This window comes from Garra rufa, chromosome 1 (genome assembly GCF_049309525.1).
Source record: "Garra rufa chromosome 1, GarRuf1.0, whole genome shotgun sequence".
Lineage (NCBI taxonomy): Eukaryota > Metazoa > Chordata > Actinopteri > Cypriniformes > Cyprinidae > Garra > Garra rufa.
Window position 1 is genome coordinate 8,954,738 of NC_133361.1, and position 17,550 is coordinate 8,972,287.

General features: G+C 39.8%; 2 protein-coding genes across 2 annotated transcripts in view; one reads left to right on the plus strand and one right to left on the minus strand.

The window, feature by feature from the left end:
• LOC141328719 (uncharacterized) overlaps nucleotides 1-17,550 on the minus strand; it is a 107,255-nt gene that overhangs the window by 61,406 nt on the left and 28,299 nt on the right. The window lies entirely within an intron of this gene.
• On the plus strand, nucleotides 7,949-9,653 carry LOC141329577 (uncharacterized). Its single transcript, XM_073835475.1, has 3 exons — nucleotides 7,949-8,006; nucleotides 8,767-9,264; nucleotides 9,349-9,653. The coding sequence occupies exons 1-3, from the start codon at nucleotides 7,949-7,951 to the stop codon at nucleotides 9,651-9,653; spliced, it is 861 nt and encodes a 286-aa protein (XP_073691576.1).

Below are 17,550 nucleotides of genomic sequence, written 5' to 3' on the forward strand. Positions count from 1 at the left end.
CCATATACAGAAATGTACATTTATCATTTTAAAATTTTATTTTTTTTAATCTTCAAATATGTGCCAAATACTATTTTGAGTGTATTTCACATTATAAAAGTGGCATATTTACACGTGATTTTGAGTTAATATCAGAAAAAAAAAGAAGAAAAAACATATCTCTTGGCATAATTTGATATTTTAATTTTGCATTTATTACATATGGTCACATAAACAATCAGAAATGGCCGCATATGAAACTATAAAAGTCTCAGCCTGTGCGCTAATCAAGATTATACATGAAATTTGCAATTGAGTATTATGTCAATTACTGGCTCTTAACAAATGTCTTGTAATGTTCATCATAACTTGCTTTCAATAAATAGTATCTGTGAAAAGGACACATCTAAATGGCTCATTTATGTGATATATTGTGAACAGTTATCCTCAGACCAGTTATTGACCACTGTTTTAGCTTACTATGTTCACAATAGGCTTAAAATAGTTACGGAACAAATACCTCAAAAATTAAAGAGGAATCAAGCTGACAGATATTCTGTGAGAAATACATTTTATTTGTGCACTTTTAAATTAAGCATTTTTACTTCTGAAATAATTCTAAAAACAGCAAGCCCTCTTTTATGTGTTGGTGGTTCATTGTAGAAATGGATAATTGTCCTAAAATAAATACCAATTTAGTCAAACACTCAACCATACCAGAAGCCCAACCAAAAGTCAGTGTGTAACCAAAGAATGCTCATCATAATGACATGAGTCATGTTTGGTCTTTTCTTGTGTATGTAGTTGCCTTATACCTGGAAAAGTTGTTGTCACAAATGAACCAGAACATTATGGGACAAAGGGTTGGTGCCTGTTAAAGTCATAAACTCTCTCTTCAAAGAATGTTTGTGTGAATAGCAGACAAGTGGTTCCATCGATATATGGTAACCTACTACATATACACTACATTGCCAAAAGTATTCGCTCACCTGCCTTGACTCGCATATGAACTTAAGTGACATCCCATTCCTAATCCATAGGGTTCAATAGGACGTTGGTCCACCCTTTGCAGCTATAACAGCTTCAACTGTTCTTGGAAGGCTGTCCATGAGGTTTAGGAGTGTGTTTATGGGAATTTTTGACCAGTCTTCCAGAAGTGCAGATGTGAGGTCCCACACTGATGTTGGACGAGAAGTCCTGGCTCTCAGTCTCCACTTTAATTCATCCCAAAGGTGTTCTATTGGGTTGAGGTCAGGACCAGGTGCTGGCCAGTCAAGTTTATCCACACCAGACTCTCTCATCCATGTCTTTATGGACCTTGCTGTGTGCACTGGTGCACAGTCATGTTGGAAGAGGAAGGGGCCAGCTCCAAACTGTTCCCACAAAGTTGGGAGCATGGTGATTCTTCACTCCAGAGAACGCGTCTCCACTAGGGATGGCGAAAACTAAAAAATTTCTTGACCGACCACCGAGCCTCATTAGCCGGTTGAAACCGGTTAACCGATTAGTTTAAAATATGGTACGCTATTTGAAATAACAGCCATTTCGAGCCGCGCCTGCAATTTCACAACTCTGTCGCATCTCTCTGCCACTCTGCCTCTCACACACACACTGCCACTCACGTCACTTTTTTAAAATCCCCTACAGCGCGAAACATGAGACCCGCAAACGCGGCGCCGAAGAGCTTATTGTATGTAATCGTAGGACAAATGGCTCCTTAGTTTCAAATGGTTTGGGTACAAGGTGATCGCTTTGAAAATAAAGGCGTTTGTCTAGGTTAGAAGCTCATTTGAAACATTGCCACAGCTCATTTCCTTCCATTTCACATTTCCTACCTGCTAGCATAGATGACACGGTAGGTTGGCTTTGGCTACCTTTCTCACCCGAAGAGGCTTGCGGGTGTCGCGTTTTCAGGTGATACATCATAGATGATGTGCTGCTACTATATTTAAGCACTGTATCACACAAGTTGCAACTTACATCTGTCTCATTCTTTTTGGTGAAATGGTCCCACACACTACTTTTCTTTGCACGCTTCATCCTGTCGTCTGCCCTGGCTCTAACCTCGAGTGTTTTAGCCTGTTGCCTTTACTTTTCGCAAACCTTGTGAGCGCGCGAACCCAAACGCTGTGACCTCGCGCCAAATGTTTTTATTGGTTTATTAAGTACAAACAGGCAAGTTATGAAAAATTTAGTGTGAGGGATAATTTGTTCACTTAACACAAAAAGATGAGGAATGAGATGGCTAACTGTAGTAGCGTATAGTCCACTGTCTATAATAGCCTAATTTAGATATCACTTTTTTTTTTAACCGACTACCGACAACTTTGACCGGTTAACGTTGATACGGTCAACCACCGGTCAAACGGTCATCGGTTAACATCCCTAGTCTCCACCGCTCTAGAGTCCAGTGGCAGCGTGCTTTACACCACTGCATCCAATGCTTTGCATTGTACTTGGTGATGTATGGCTTGGATGCAGCTGCTGGACCATGTAAACCCATTCCATGAAGCTATCTGCACACTGTTCTTGAGCTAATCTGAAGGTCAAATGAAGTTTGGAGGTCTGTAGCGATTAACTCTACAGAAAGTTGTTGACCTCTTCACACTATGCGCCTCAGCATCCGCTGACCCCTCTCCGTCAGTTTACGTGGCCTACCACTTCGTGGCTGAGTTGCTGTCGTTCCCAAACGCTTCCACGTTGTTATAATACAGTTGACAGTTGACTGTGGAATATTTAGGAGTGAGGAAATTTCACGACTGGACTTGTTGCACAGGTGGCATCCTATCACATTTCAATGCTGGAATTCACTGAGCTCCTGAGAGCGACCCATTCTTTCACAAATGTTTGTAAAAACAGTCTGCATGCCTAGGTGCTTGATTTTATACACCTCTGGCCATGGAAGTGATTGGAACACCTGATTCTGATTATGTGGATGGGTGAACGAATACCTTTTGCAATATAGTGTATTTTTGAGTCATTAACCAATTGTATGCTTTCAGTGAAGGCAATATTTTACCCTGATATTTATTCGACTCATAAAGTTCAGAAAAGTATGATCACGTACAACAAAAAGTGCAGAACTAGAATGTAGCTACTGGATGCCAGATAATGAGTCCAGGCTCAACCTAGTAGGGTGACATCCAGTAGCTACAATCTAGTTCTGCACTTTTAGTTGAACGGATTCGCATTTGTACATTGATGTCTGCAATGTGTGCAGTAGGCTACAGAACACATTACAGACAATGATGCACAAACGCGGATATGTCCCACATTAACCGGCTCATTCAGTTATTTTTTAATCCTCAAAAATTTTTCAAATTGTTTTGTTCCTCAGAACAGTTGGTCTTCTGTCACACACTGGTCAAGGAGGCAGACAGGGATATACTTGGTATTTATTTTCACACGACAGAAATGATCGCAATCCATCTGTCATGATCGGGGCTGTGGATTTTCCCTCAGCCACCTGAGGTCGCTGTCCTGCACTGCACTCAGATTCATCACGTCTGTTTTGTCATTAACACTGATTCACTCACAGCTGTTCACCATTTGGACTTTTCTATAAGAACTCTCATTTCCCACTACTCTTTCTGGCTGCATTGTTTTCTGTATGGTTGTTCTGTGTATTTTGGATTATAGATCTTGGCTCCTGACTGTGTTCTTGTTTTGTTCAGTTTATGTTTTGAGTTAATGTTTGATTGTGCCGTGTTGGCCTTTTTGGTTTATGTTTATTTGTGTTTTGTTTTATTAAATATTCTTACTTTCCCTGCATTTGGACCCAGACCCTTGTTCTCACGTGACAGAATGCAGCCAGCATTGATGGGTCCAGCGGGGAGTAATATTTTTTTTTCTTCTGAGGAGGCGGCGGCGTTTGAGGCAGCGGCCGCTCGGTTCGAGGAGGTCATTCACCTCCAACTGGCCGAGATGGAGGCCTGTAGGGCCGAGTCGGCGCGACTGCGTTCCCGCTTTGCAGTGGGGGTGGATTGGCTCTTCCGTGGGAAGGCGGAAGTGACCACTCTCTCTGTTCCTGACGCGGCGGTGACCGCTCTCTCTGTTCCGGACGCGGCGGTGACCGCTCTCTCTGTTTCTGACGCGGCGGTGACCGCTCTCTCTGCTCCGGACGCGGCGGTGACCGCTCTCTCTGCTCCGGACGCGGCGGTGACCGCTCTCTCTGTTCCGGACGCGGCGGTGACCGCTCTCTCTGCTCCGGACGCGGCGGTGACCGCTCTCTCTGTTCCGGACGCGGCGGTGACCGCTCTCTCTGTTCCGGACGCGGCGGTGACCCCTCTCTCTGCTCCGGACGCGGCGGTGACCGCTCTCTCTGCTCCGGACGCGGCGGTGACCCCTCTCTCTGCTCCGGATGCGGCGGTGACCGCTCTCTCTGCTCCGGACGCGGCGGTGACCGCTCTCTCTGTTCCGGACGCGGCGGTGACCGCTCTCTCTGTTCCGGACGCGGCGGTGACCCCTCTCTCTGCTCCGGACGCGGCGGTGACCGCTCTCTCTGCTCCGGACGCGGCGGTGACCGCTCTCTCTGCTCCGGACGCGGCGGTGACCGCTCTCTCTGCTCCGGATGCGGCGGTGACCGCTCTCTCTGCTCCGGACGCGGCGGTGACCGCTCTCTCTGCTCTGGACGCGGCGGTGACCGCTCTCTCTGCTCCTGACGCGGCGGTGACCGCTCTCTCTGTTCCGGACCCGGCGGCGTCAGCTCACGTTCCTCTGGCGGCGAGGCCAGCTCACGTTCCTCTGGCGGCGAGGCCAGCTCACGTTCCTCTGGCGGCGAGGCCAGCTCACGTTCCTCTGGCGGCGAGGCCAGCTCACATTCCTCTGGCGGCGAGGCCAGCTCAAGTTCCTCAGGCGGCGAGGCCAGCTCAAGTTCCTCAGGCGGCGAGGCCAGCTCAAGTTCCTCAGGCGGCGAGGCCAGCTCACATTCCTCTGGCGGCGAGGCCAGCTCACGTTCCTCTGGCGGCGAGGCCAGCTCAAGTTCCTCAGGCGGCGAGGCCAGCTCACGTTCCTCAGGCGGCGAGGCCAGCTCACGTTCCTCAGGCGGCGAGGCCAGCTCACGTTCCTCTGGCGGCGTCCGCTGACGTTCCTCAGGCGGCGAGGCCAGCTCACGTTCCTCAGGCGGCGAGGCCAGCTCACGTTCCTCAGGCGGCAGTGTCCGCTGACGTTCTGCTGGCGGCGAGGTCCGCTCACGTGACTCCGCTGCATGGGCCTGGCCCGCCATCCCTCCCCCTGATTCGCCTTCCTCCATTCCTCCTCCCTCCAGAATTTTTTTTTTTTTTTCTCGGCCTTGTGGAACGTCTGGAAGCCGTTCCTTGAGGAGGGGGTAATGTCATGATCGGGGCTGTGGATTTTCCCTCAGCCACCTGAGGTCGCTGTCCTGCACTGCACTCAGATTCATCACGTCTGTTTTGTCATTAACACTGATTCACTCACAGCTGTTCACCATTTGGACTTTTCTATAAGAACTCTCATTTCCCACTACTCTTTCTGGCTGCATTGTTTTCTGTATGGTTGTTCTGTGTATTTTGGATTATAGATCTTGGCTCCTGACTGTGTTCTTGTTTTGTTCAGTTTATGTTTTGAGTTAATGTTTGATTGTGCCGTGTTGGCCTTTTTGGTTTATGTTTATTTGTGTTTTGTTTTATTAAATATTCTTACTTTCCCTGCATTTGGACCCAGACCCTTGTTCTCACGTGACACCATCACGATCCCTAAGGTAAAAAAAACAAAACAATTTTGGTAGTACCTAGGATAGCAAAGTCCACTAAAGGATGGAAAACTTTTTCACATTTGGCTCCCAAACTCTGGATTAGCCTTCATGATAATTTTCGGGGTTCAGACACACTCTCTCTGTTTAAATCTAGATTAAAAACTCATCTCTTCAGCCAAGCTTTCACATAATACACTGATATACCTCTGAAGTTTGGTGTTTGGCAAACAAACGTGTTTTAGCGCCACCCGCTGAACTGGAATATGAAGCGGCAAGAGGAGAAATTACTTATGTGCGCCTATCAGGTACAAAAAATCAGATCACCACACGTAAATGAAAAGGACTTAGAATAATAGGTAAAAACAGGAACTATTGACATGAAATAAAGAGTCTTTTCAGCAGCTGTTAATATTGATGAGCCTCAGACTATCAACACTCATTCATCAAGACATTCAGGATCATTAGCAGATCATCTCACTTTATTCTGAGTGTTTGCTGCTAGAAACACATTATTTCATTCAGGATAAATGATAAAAGCCTAAAAGTGTTCGAATGAAAGACACAACTGTTATTTCTCACAGTGTGACATGGATACAACATCAATAAATCAAAAACGCTAACAACAACATCATAGCCCAACATGTCCGTATTAATCTGAATATAGTTTGTTTTTCTACTAACCACAGTAACTGCAGTAAATTAATTAGATAATTAACATTTTACAGTTTTCATGTAGGCTACAGCAACTGACAATGATCATAAAACTAAATTTAGCTAAATTTAACATTTCCTTGTGTCAGATTTAATTAACATTTATCTATATTCACATTCATAAATAGATTTGAAATTTCCCTCATTAGGCTACTCATTTCAATTTTAACAAGTAAGCATAATCTGCCCGAGATTTGCAAATATAATGTAGCTACAATATAGAAAGCTAAACTAAAAATAGAAGTATGAACAAATAAATAAATAAATGTAAAATCTCAGGCGAATTAAAATCCATTGAGCGTCCAGCTTTGGCGCCAGATCTTTATTCAAACACTTATCGAATCCCGCCAACAATAACCGACATCCGAGTCTACTGAGGAGAGTTCAGCAGTTCACGGCATTTTTTTTTATATTTTCCTTTATTTACTATCAAACGCACTTTATAAAGTTTGTTTAAACGACATTTTACAGGCTAATTTCTGTATGGATTTTATCGGGTTTAGGCTACTTGTGCATCTTTTCTGGCGTCTTCCAATTGAAATAAACATTTAGTGCTGCAGCGAGCATGTGAGGACGATATGTTGAATGCTGTTTCTATGCTATTGTTTGCTGTGAGAACTGTTGCTGAATGCCATGTTAAATAAGATCTGTGAGGGGAATCGATCTCAAGTTGCTGCTGCTATTTTATTTCTACACTTTGACATTTGGCAGATCAAATCTGTTATTATTATTATCATTATTATTATTATTATTTATAAATATACTGAAACAGAGACTGCTTATTGGTCATATAATGAGCCACGTTAGACAAACAGACATACATTATAATATAGCGAAATATTAATCAAATGTGACACTGAAATATGTATTTTTTCTTTACATGCAAGAATTTAACATGTTAATGATCTAATTACTTCATTGCAACAAATTTAGTTATAATAAAATCAAACTATTTAGATCATATTACAGTGCAGTTCAGCAGATATTCACTTTTGTTTATTTTGTTCGTTTTGGATTATTTATGCTTTATACATATTGTGAGAAATTGGCTTTTATCATATATCCTGCCTCAGTTTCTGGCAGCAAACACTCAGAATAAAGTGAGATGATCTGCTGATGATCCTGAATGTCTTGTGAATGAGTGTTGATAGTCTGAGGCCCATCAATATTAACAGAGCAGTTGAACAGACTCTTTATTTCATGTCAATAGTTCCTGTTTTCACCTCATTTATTATGCTGATGTCTTCAATAAAATTAGCTTTAAGTGGCAAATTACAGGAGATGTGCTGTGAAAACAATCTCAGCTAGTGATGTATTTTTTTTTTTTTTTTTTTTGTATTGGCAGATCAGCGCCTCTCATGCTGCAATTCACCTTCAATCAAGCTCCTCCCACAATAATCGCAACATCAGTGAAGCTCCTCCCACTGTGGTTCACTAATAAATGCTGGAATATTCCCATCAGTTCACAAGTGAAGATAAGCATCAAAGCATGAGGCAGAGCTGAAATCGGCAAAGACTGAGTTTATTAAAGAGAACAAAGAGAAGATGGGAGATCCAGAGCCCTGCAGAATCAAACACACTGAAGATACTGAAGAACAAACAGGTTGGTGTCTATTTTTCTTTCTTTATTTAAGTGCTGATGGTAAAGCTTCAAGCTGATTTTGAGAAAATCTGTAGAGCTCTGCAATAATATAGCTGAAGCATCAAATAATAAGGCAGATATTCAGACTGCGACCATTTTTTTTGCTTCAACTTAACTAACTTTTTTTACTTATGAGCTGTCACATGACATCTTGACTTATAATTGAAAATATAGAACTCAGCAGCCAAAAAGAATAGTGTCGCATATTCCATTCTTACCAAAGGCTGTTACTACTAATACATGTTTTAGCTGCTAACTCTGTTTGATGATTGAATAATGTAAAAGGTTAATAATAACACAAGAAATAATAATAATTATTATTATTGCTATAGAGTCCAAGATCGATCCAGAATTCCACTCCTTCAACATCAAATAGCGCTGATGTAGAAAACCAGAAGTATTAATATTATTAGTAACAACACTTTTTAATGCAAAACAACAGTAATTTTATGATTAACAAACCTGCTTCTGGCTCCTCCATCTTAAAATATATTTGAAGATCAATGTATCTCTTTTTTTATGAAAAAAAAAAAAAAAATCAGGGATGTTTAATTTATAAAACTGCATCAAAATATTGTACAACAATTATCTACATTATATTGTTACACCAGGGTTCATCTTATGTCCACATTTCTCTGTTTTTTTTTTTTTTTTTTTTTTTTTACTTTACTGAAAGTTACTGTTAAGTTACTGAAAATGAACCATTTTTACTTTCATTTAGAGTTGATTGAAGAAACCGACAAGAATGAAGAACTGAGGGAAGTTGAGGAGAAAAGTCACGTCCATCCTGGAGAAAAACCTTTGAGTTGCTCTCAAACCAAAAAGAAAGATTTAAAGAAAAGAAGAGCCAAGAAATCTTTCACCTGCACTCAGTGTGGAAAGAGTGTCTCAAGCAAACCAAGTCTTGTGCTTCACATGAGCGTTCACACTGGAGAGAAACCTTATCAGTGTTCACACTGTGACAAGAGATTCAGTCAGTCATCAAATCTGAAAATACATGAGAGGATCCACACTGGAGAGAAACCATATCAGTGTTCACACTGTGACAAGAGATTCAGTCAGTCATCAAATCTGAAAACACATGAGAGGATCCACACTGGAGAGAAACCGTTCACATGTGATCAGTGCGGGACGAGTTTCATACTAAAAGGACAACTTACAGCACACATGAGAGTTCATACTGAAGAAAAACTATTTGCTTGTGATCAGTGCGAGAAGAGTTTCAAACATTTATCACATCTTAAAGCACACATGAAAGTTCACACTAGAGGGAAACTGTATGCATGTGATCAATGCGACAAAGTGTTTTTGAGAGCTCAAAACCTGAAGCAGCACATGAGAGTTCATACAAAAGAGAAACCATATTCATGTCATTTGTGTGGAAAGAGTTTCTCACGTCTACAACATTTGAAAGAACATCAGAAAATACACACTGGTGTGAGAGACTATATGTGCTTTGAGTGTGAGAAGACTTTTACTACAGCGAGACATTTAAAACGACATGAGAGGATTCACACTGGAGAAAAACCTTTCAAGTGTTCACACTGTGATAAGAGATTCAATCAGTCAGGATACCTGAAAAAACATGAGATGATTCATTCTGGATAGAAACCTTACAAGTGTTCACACTGTGACAAGAGATTCAGCGATTCAGGAGACCATCTGTCCACACATCTTTCCTGCAGTGATTGTGATTATTTCTGAGTTTGCATCATTTACTGCTCCTACTGTGATTTTTTTTTTTTTTTTTTCAGATCATCTGTGCAAAAAGAGCTGGTCAGTTTTTGAGATGATTTACAATAATCTGGAACAATCTGCAATCATGAGATTTCAGTAAATGCTTTTGAATTAATTTAAATATTTGTAATATTTAGGGAGGAAAAACTCACAGCAACAGAGGAAATAGTGATGAATGCAATATTAGAATAATTACTCTCTACTAATAACTAGCCAGGTTACAGCGAGATTTATCTTTATCTCAATGATATTAGGGATTTTTGCATGCAGCTTTCAAGGAATCTTTCTTTAAATACTGTACTGAATGCTTTAAATCTAATACTAAACACAGAGCCAGAAGTACCTTTAAAGGTGCAGTGTGTAATATTTAAGATTATCTCTAGACAGAAATGCAATATCATATACATAACTATGTTTTCAGGGGTGAATAAAGACCTTATTAACCATTATGTTTTTATTACCTTACAAATTACCAGTTTATATCTACATACACCGCGGGTCCCCCCACATGGAAGCCGCCGTTATGTTTCTACTGTAGCCCTGAACGGACAAACTGCTCTACAGATCGCGTTTCATCACTGCTGTTCTTGGGGAAAAACACTGACACAATGATGAACAAGTAACTGCAATATTCACAATAACATCGTTTTATTGAATTATCAAATAAATATAATTCTCTTATTTACGTTATAAAAGAAACTTCATTATTCTTTGCTGTCTGAAACGACGACATCTTAATCGCGTGTCGGTTGCCGTAGTTTCTGTAAAGGGAGGGGTGAGCGGTGGACGGAGCCGTTGGTTGCAATCAGGTTGCAATTCAAAACTTAACCGCTAGATGCCGCAAAAATCTACACACTGCACCTTTAAGAATGGCGAATGATTATTACCAGAAATTAAAAAAAAAATTAAAAGACAGTCATTTTCCATTACATTGAATATTGTATATTTCACATTATAAAAGTGGTATATTTACACATGATGTTGAGTTAATATCAGAAAAAAATATATATCTCTTGGCATAATTTGATATTTTCATTTTGCATTTATTACATATGGTCACATAAACAATCAGAAATGGCAGCATATGAAACTATAAAAGTCTCAGCCTGTGTACAAATCAAGATTATACATGACATTTGCAATTGAGTATTATGACAATTACTGGCTCTTAACAAATCTCTTGTAATAGTATCTGTGAACAGGACAAATGTCTAAATGGCTCATTTATGTGATATATTGTGAACAGTTATCCACAGACCAGTTATTGTCCACTGATTTATTAGCTTACTATGTTCATAATAGGCTTAAAATAGTTACGAAACAAATACCTCAAAAATTAAAGAGGAATCAAGCTGACAGATATTCTCTAAGAAATAAATTTGATTTGTGCACCTTTATAAAACGGTTAGTTCCATTCCTCAATTCTGATTGGTCAGCAGCTGTGTTTTATTCACGATACAGCACGGCTACGACCACTTCACTCAACGTTCTGTGTATCATTGAGCCCCCTTAGCAACCACCCTTAGCAACATAAATATAGGGTCTATTCATTTCTTGTTTGAAGTAAACAATAAGAGCTAACAGGCTAAAATGTTTCAAGTCAATTTTGATTTACTAGGCGGAATGACCTTAGATGAGTGGTTTGATGAACAATTTGGAAATACTTCTGAAAAAATTAACCGCCATGCTCCAGTGGTCAAACATAAAATTGATACGTTTGAGAAAACGCGTAATGAAAAAAATACCGTGCAGCAAACAAAATGGGCAGTGAAATGCTTCAGTGACTGGTGTGATGAAAAGGGTTTCAGTATTGATTTTAAACAAATCACCAAGGCAGAACTCAACGAACATCTCCGTGATTTCTACGGAACAGCCAGAAACTCCAAAGGTGAAGAATATGGCATCAGCAGTTATGTAGCGTTACGTGCAGGTCTGAACAGATATCTCAACGATCCACCTTTGAGTTTGTCCTGGTGTTTAATGAGAGACAGCGAATTCACCTCATCAAATAATGTTTTTGTTGGAGTCGTAAAGACACTGAGAAGACAGGGCCGGGACAAAACGGAGCATCACTCGCCTATTTCTGCTAAGGAATTCAGCACCATTAAACTGTCCGAGGCGCTTAATCCCAGCACACCTGAAGGACTTGTAAACAAAGTCTGGTTTGATGTGCAGTTGCACTTCGGGCGTAGAGGAAAAGAGGGGAACCGGGAACTCACGCCGGACTCATTTAAGATTTTAACCGACGAAAATGGTCTCAAGTATTTCACGATGAGCTTTAACGAAGAAACAAAAAACCACAAGGACCCAAATGAAAGAAATAAGGAGAGCAGACGTGGCTTCATGTTCCAGCAGACCGGGAACCCTCTTTGTCCTGTTGCCTCTCTAGAGAAGTATTTGTCGCTTCTCCCATCAAACCCACCTGCTTTTTACCTTCACCCTATAAGGAAAAACCTCTCTGAATGCGTTTGGTACGTATGTGTGACGCATAAATCATTTGCTAATCCTAATTTACACATCTACTGTGCTAAATCTTATTTATTTATTTATTTGTTTATATATATTTGACTGTTGCAGGTACACCAGAGAGCCTATGGGTGTGAATTACCTCGCAACAATGTTGCCGAGAATTTGTAAAGCAGCAGGCACCAAGATTTACACAAACCACTGCCTTCGCAGCACAATGGTGCAGAGATTGTCTGATGCTGGTTTCGATTCAAGAGAAATAATGTCTGTAAGTGGACATAAGTGTGAAAGCTCACTAAAGATAGCCTGGCTATCACCAGACCACGTTATGACTTCGTCATGATTCGTGGTCTGGGAACCACATGTTCATTTTCTCGTATTTGAGGCGTGGTTTACGAATGCCCAGAGCCGTTTATTGGGCGATACGAATGTCTATCAAATGCGCCTGTGCGTAGCTCATAGCCAATCGTTTCAATTATACCGGATGACGTATGTAGAGCGAACGCAAAAAGTTGCTCTTTTTTCAAAATAAACTTGCATTCTAATGTCATTTGTCGCGCCGCTCGCGTCCAGTGTAGACCACGGTGTAGACACGAAAGATAACTTTGCGTCTGCTGCCATGCTGGATCCTTCGGTGAGTCGCATAGAAGGCGTCATCGTCTTGCTGCTCCCTCCCCGTTCTGTGATTGGTTCCCTATCTTAGGTGAAAATTAGGTCCATGGTTTCCAGACTGACTAGAAGCGTGAATAAAATCGCGCTGCGCAAGGCAGTATGGGGACACCCAGGCTACGCTAAAGAGCTACTGGAGGCCGAACTTAAATCAAAGAAAGCGCTGCAGCGACATCCTTGCATCAACAGAAAATATTGAGCCCCAACCAAAGAAAACAACATCGAATATCACAACGGAGCCATTTGAAATGAGACAAATTTTTAATGTGTGCACAATAAATGGAAATGTTCAAATAAATGTAAATAAACACAAATAAAAAAATGTTATCTCTTGCTAGGCAGCATTCGAAATGAACAAATTATTAACATGTCATTGTCATGTTTCGTTAATATGCTTTAATTAAATTATTTAATTAAATATGTTAATAAAATAATTATTAAATATGTGCCTATGTGTTTTGTTATTGTAACCATTTTAAGAATTAACTGTTTATAACCACTGACAACTTTGCAATAAGGTTTAGGCTGTAAGCGCATCGGGAATATTAGGCAATACATGGGAAAAGGACATTTTCTCTTCTTGAGAAATAAGCAGCTGTATTTGTGTAAATTATCACATACTGTTGTAACAATAATGATGGTGATACAAAGTATAGGCTTTAAATAATGAATACAGCGCATAAGAACTGTTTCTAACCTGTTTTTATTTGAGCTCAATGAAATGACGCACTCTGTTGCCGTTAGGGACTACTTTTTACAGCGGAAGGCAGATGATGATTTTACTTGATGAAAACATTATTATATATTATAACATATAATAAATATGATTTTTAATATTTTTATTATGTGGTAACCGTTTTATAAAAGCAATAAGGTACTTGAGGCCGTGCTGTATCGTGAATAAATCACGGCTGAAGGGGTTGCCCTTCAGCCGTGATTTATTCACGATACAGCACGGCCTCTCGTACCTTATTGCTTAATTAAATTATGCATTTTTGGTAACGCTTTAGATTACAACCCGCAAATTATTATGTAAGTATACTGAATTTACCGTGTATTTCTATATTTATAGTGTACCTATAAAGAACAAACATGTAGGTATAAGAGAACAGTATGTTCAATTTGGGTAATAAGGGGGTAACAAACCAAATATGCAACCTGCAAAGAACTGCCTAAGTAAACTGAAGTTACAGTGTACATGTCTGTAATTATAGTGTACCTATTAAAGAACTTACTTGCAGGTGTAAGAGAACATGTTATGTTTTGATAATTGGGCAACCAGATACGAGACTTGCAAAGAACTGTGTAAATAAACTGAAGTTTCGGTGTTAACAGGTATCTCTATTACTGTGCCAGGCATAAATCGTGAGTTTGCTGTATCTATACGTACGCTTTTTTAAATTACTGGGAAAATATACTCTTGTTCCATGAAATTACAGGATAAGGGCGACATCTGCGGGTTGTAAATTAAAGTGGTGATTGTTACCCTCTTGTTCAACGAAATTACAGGGTAGGTACAATACATGAGGAGCTCTTTTCCAAAACGCTATAAATCCATTTGAATAGTTTTCAGGAAAATGAAAATTTTTTTTCCTAGACCCATAGATTTTGTTAATATTCAATTTATCCTGTTAAAATGGTCTGTTGGCTCATTCTGAACATGTTAAACAATGATTGTTAAATGAAACAACAATATTGTCGATCATACATTCAAAGTTTATATTTATTTTTTTCTAGGGATGCACCGAATACTCGGCCACCGAAATTTTCTGCGGTGTGGGCGTATTTCAGTATATCTGAGAGAAAGACCAATGGATAGCGATTTGCTAAACTTTTAATGCCGAAATTTCAAGAGGGGGATTGCATTGCATTGCGCTGACAGATGAGGCTTTCAGTGAGTAAAAAACAATGGCTTTACGTTGGTGTTACGTCACAACATTTTAAAGATATGCCTTTTCTATATACTGTATTTTTTATAAATATTTATGTTTTAAACCATGGAGGTGAGCCAATGGATATCACACAAGCAACGTGAAAACTGCGAAAGTAAAAACTGACAGTGCTTTCAGCATTTGACATGCATTCTCTCAGAGACAATGAGACACGATTATACTTCATATGCTGATATTAATTTAGTCCCCTACTATTGTGTAAGGGTTGTTTTTTGAAAGACTTAAAGCTCCTAATTTGATGAAACTTCAAAAGGCTATCCATTGAATTAATATGAGCGCTGCACGTTTCAAAGTAATTTGCTGCGCTGCTTTGTTGACCAGTCTGATAGCACCTCCTGCTGGAAGAGAAACACGTAGAGTTGTAAATGTGAACTGATGGATAATGTGTTATAAAAATTTAAACAAAGGCAGTAAAATATATGTATTTTTTATTTAAGTAATATAATACTTGATTGATAATAATTGTTTAAATTAAAACTGATTTATTCTTTGAAACTTTAATATTAATTTATGCAATTGCAATGCCTTGATTTTAGTCAAATTAGTACACAGTCATAGCCATAAATGCAATGGTACTAATAATTGGCATAATTCTTTCGTTTTTTCGGTTTTCGGCCTTGGTTTCCTCTTTTTCGGTTTTCGGTTTCGCCAAGAATTTATTTTGGTGCATCCCTATTTCTTTTTCAAAACGCTACAAATCCATTCTTTTTTTCCAAAACATTACTCGTTCATGTATTTAAAAAAAAACAAGAGAACATGCAACATATGACATAAGGGACTCATACTATAAATTAATATAAATCTTTATTTTTAATGTCAGTCTTTTCGTTTGTTTAGACTTTCAGAGGCTGCCTTTCCACTTGCGTTATGTCCAGAAGAATTATGGCCCTATCCTTGTAAACCTTGTTTGGTCTTTCTTAAAACTGTCTAAATTTATTATTAGGTCGTCTGGTGACAGCTTTTAGTTTGCGTGTTTTAGTCTGAAAACTCCAGGGTTGCGTTTCATTGTAAATGGACTAAAACGTTTGGACACTTTTGAAAACGATGGCGTGGCTGTCCACATTCTCTCTGCGTATCTTGACGACCGTGTAAACAATCACATCATGCTCGTTGCTTTAGCCATAGATATGTATAAGTAGATTCCCCTTTCGACCACTTCAAGCACATCCTTTATCAAAACAATAGGGAATCTACCTATACACGCTACTCGCTAATGTAGACGAGGATTCTTTTCATTTTAAAACGCTGTTTTAAAACCAAAACGCACTAGCAGTGACGAACCTTCTTTTTTGTTATTTTTCTTGTGATTTTCTTTGTCTAGTCTGCGTTTTCTAACAAAAGGTACAGGTATCACTGCCTCATCCAGGCCATCAAAATTGTTAATCGAGTTTAAAGCTCTCATTTTGAAGACTGAACACAAACATCTCTCGCTTCAGGGCGCCGCCATGTTAGATTGCGTCGAACGCTCGCCGAATTCTGGTTGGTCGAGAGGATATATCGCATTAAGATTAAAAACAGGTTTGGCGCTTATAGCGTTTTAGAAAGAAACTGCATCTTGCAGTACATTTTAAACACGGACATACAGCGATTTGGCATGAAACATTAATGGAGTCGTGAATAGGTTCAGTCCACTGCAAAATGGCATAATTAACTCATTTTTTTTTTTTTTTTTTTTTTTGGCATTTATCGCATTTTGGAAAAGAGCTCTTCACATATTGCAACGTGACCTCATGACAATTCGTATGTATTTTGCGTAAAATGTGGATCTACAAAACGTACCTTTATTTAAGTTTTTACAGACACTAAACCTACAAAACTGACATATTTACATCATCTAAGCATTTAACGTTTACTTAATATTAAATAAAAAACATTAATTCTGTTCTGTGTGATTTCTGTTGCCAGCTCGTTTCCAAGAATAGGTCTATATAATGTTATCAAGACTAAACTTTAAACCCTATAAAATAAGTAACATTTCTGCAATTGTTTAACCATTCATATAATATTAACTTTGTTTGCCGTGGTGGGACACAAAATTCATCTCCATCCCGAGCAGTGAGTCCAGCAAAATCAGCCATAAACCCACGCTTAAGTGCATTTTGCGACAGGAAAATCAGAAGTTCATTGGCTCTTGCCTGCATTCATCACAGATTACGACATGCCGTGTTTCTGGTGAGCTGTGTTGGAATGATGACAGACAGGAAAGTGCAATCACAACCATTTATTTAGTGCAAAAATGTCAACAGGCGTACAAAAAAAGTAATCAAAATAACAATGTGTTTGCAGCCGGAATGCGGTAGGTTTGAGGTGCAGCAGGATGAGAGCTTATTGACTTGATCCCAGTGTTGCCAGATCTCGCGAGATAAATAAGCAACCAGGCCTGTGAAAACAAGCCCAAAACAAGCGACTTTTTCTGTGGAGCCCCCCCCTAGGTTCAGGGAAGAGAAAAATAAATAAACTGTGTGCAGTTTTACAATTTAAATTATTGCACAGTCATGCTGAAAGAGGAAGGGGCCAGCTCCAAACTGTTCCCACAAAAATGGGAGCAAGGCAATTCGTCACTCCAGAGAACGCTTCTCCATTGCTCTAGAGCCTATGGCGGTCTGCTTTACACAGAGGTGGAAAGTAACGAATTACATTTACTCGCGTTACTGTAATTGAGTAGGTTTTTTGTGTAGTTC

Bases quoted from the DNA above. Each gene is read 5' to 3' on its own strand.
- LOC141329577 (XM_073835475.1), top strand. From the start codon at position 7,949: ATGGGAGATCCAGAGCCCTGCAGAATCAAACACACTGAAGATACTGAA. The intron at 8,007-8,766 runs GTTGGTGTCTAT...ACTTTCATTTAG, and splicing joins AGATACTGAAGAACAAACAG to AGTTGATTGAAGAAACCGAC. The intron at 9,265-9,348 runs GTTTCAAACATT...AATGCGACAAAG, and splicing joins TTGTGATCAGTGCGAGAAGA to TGTTTTTGAGAGCTCAAAAC.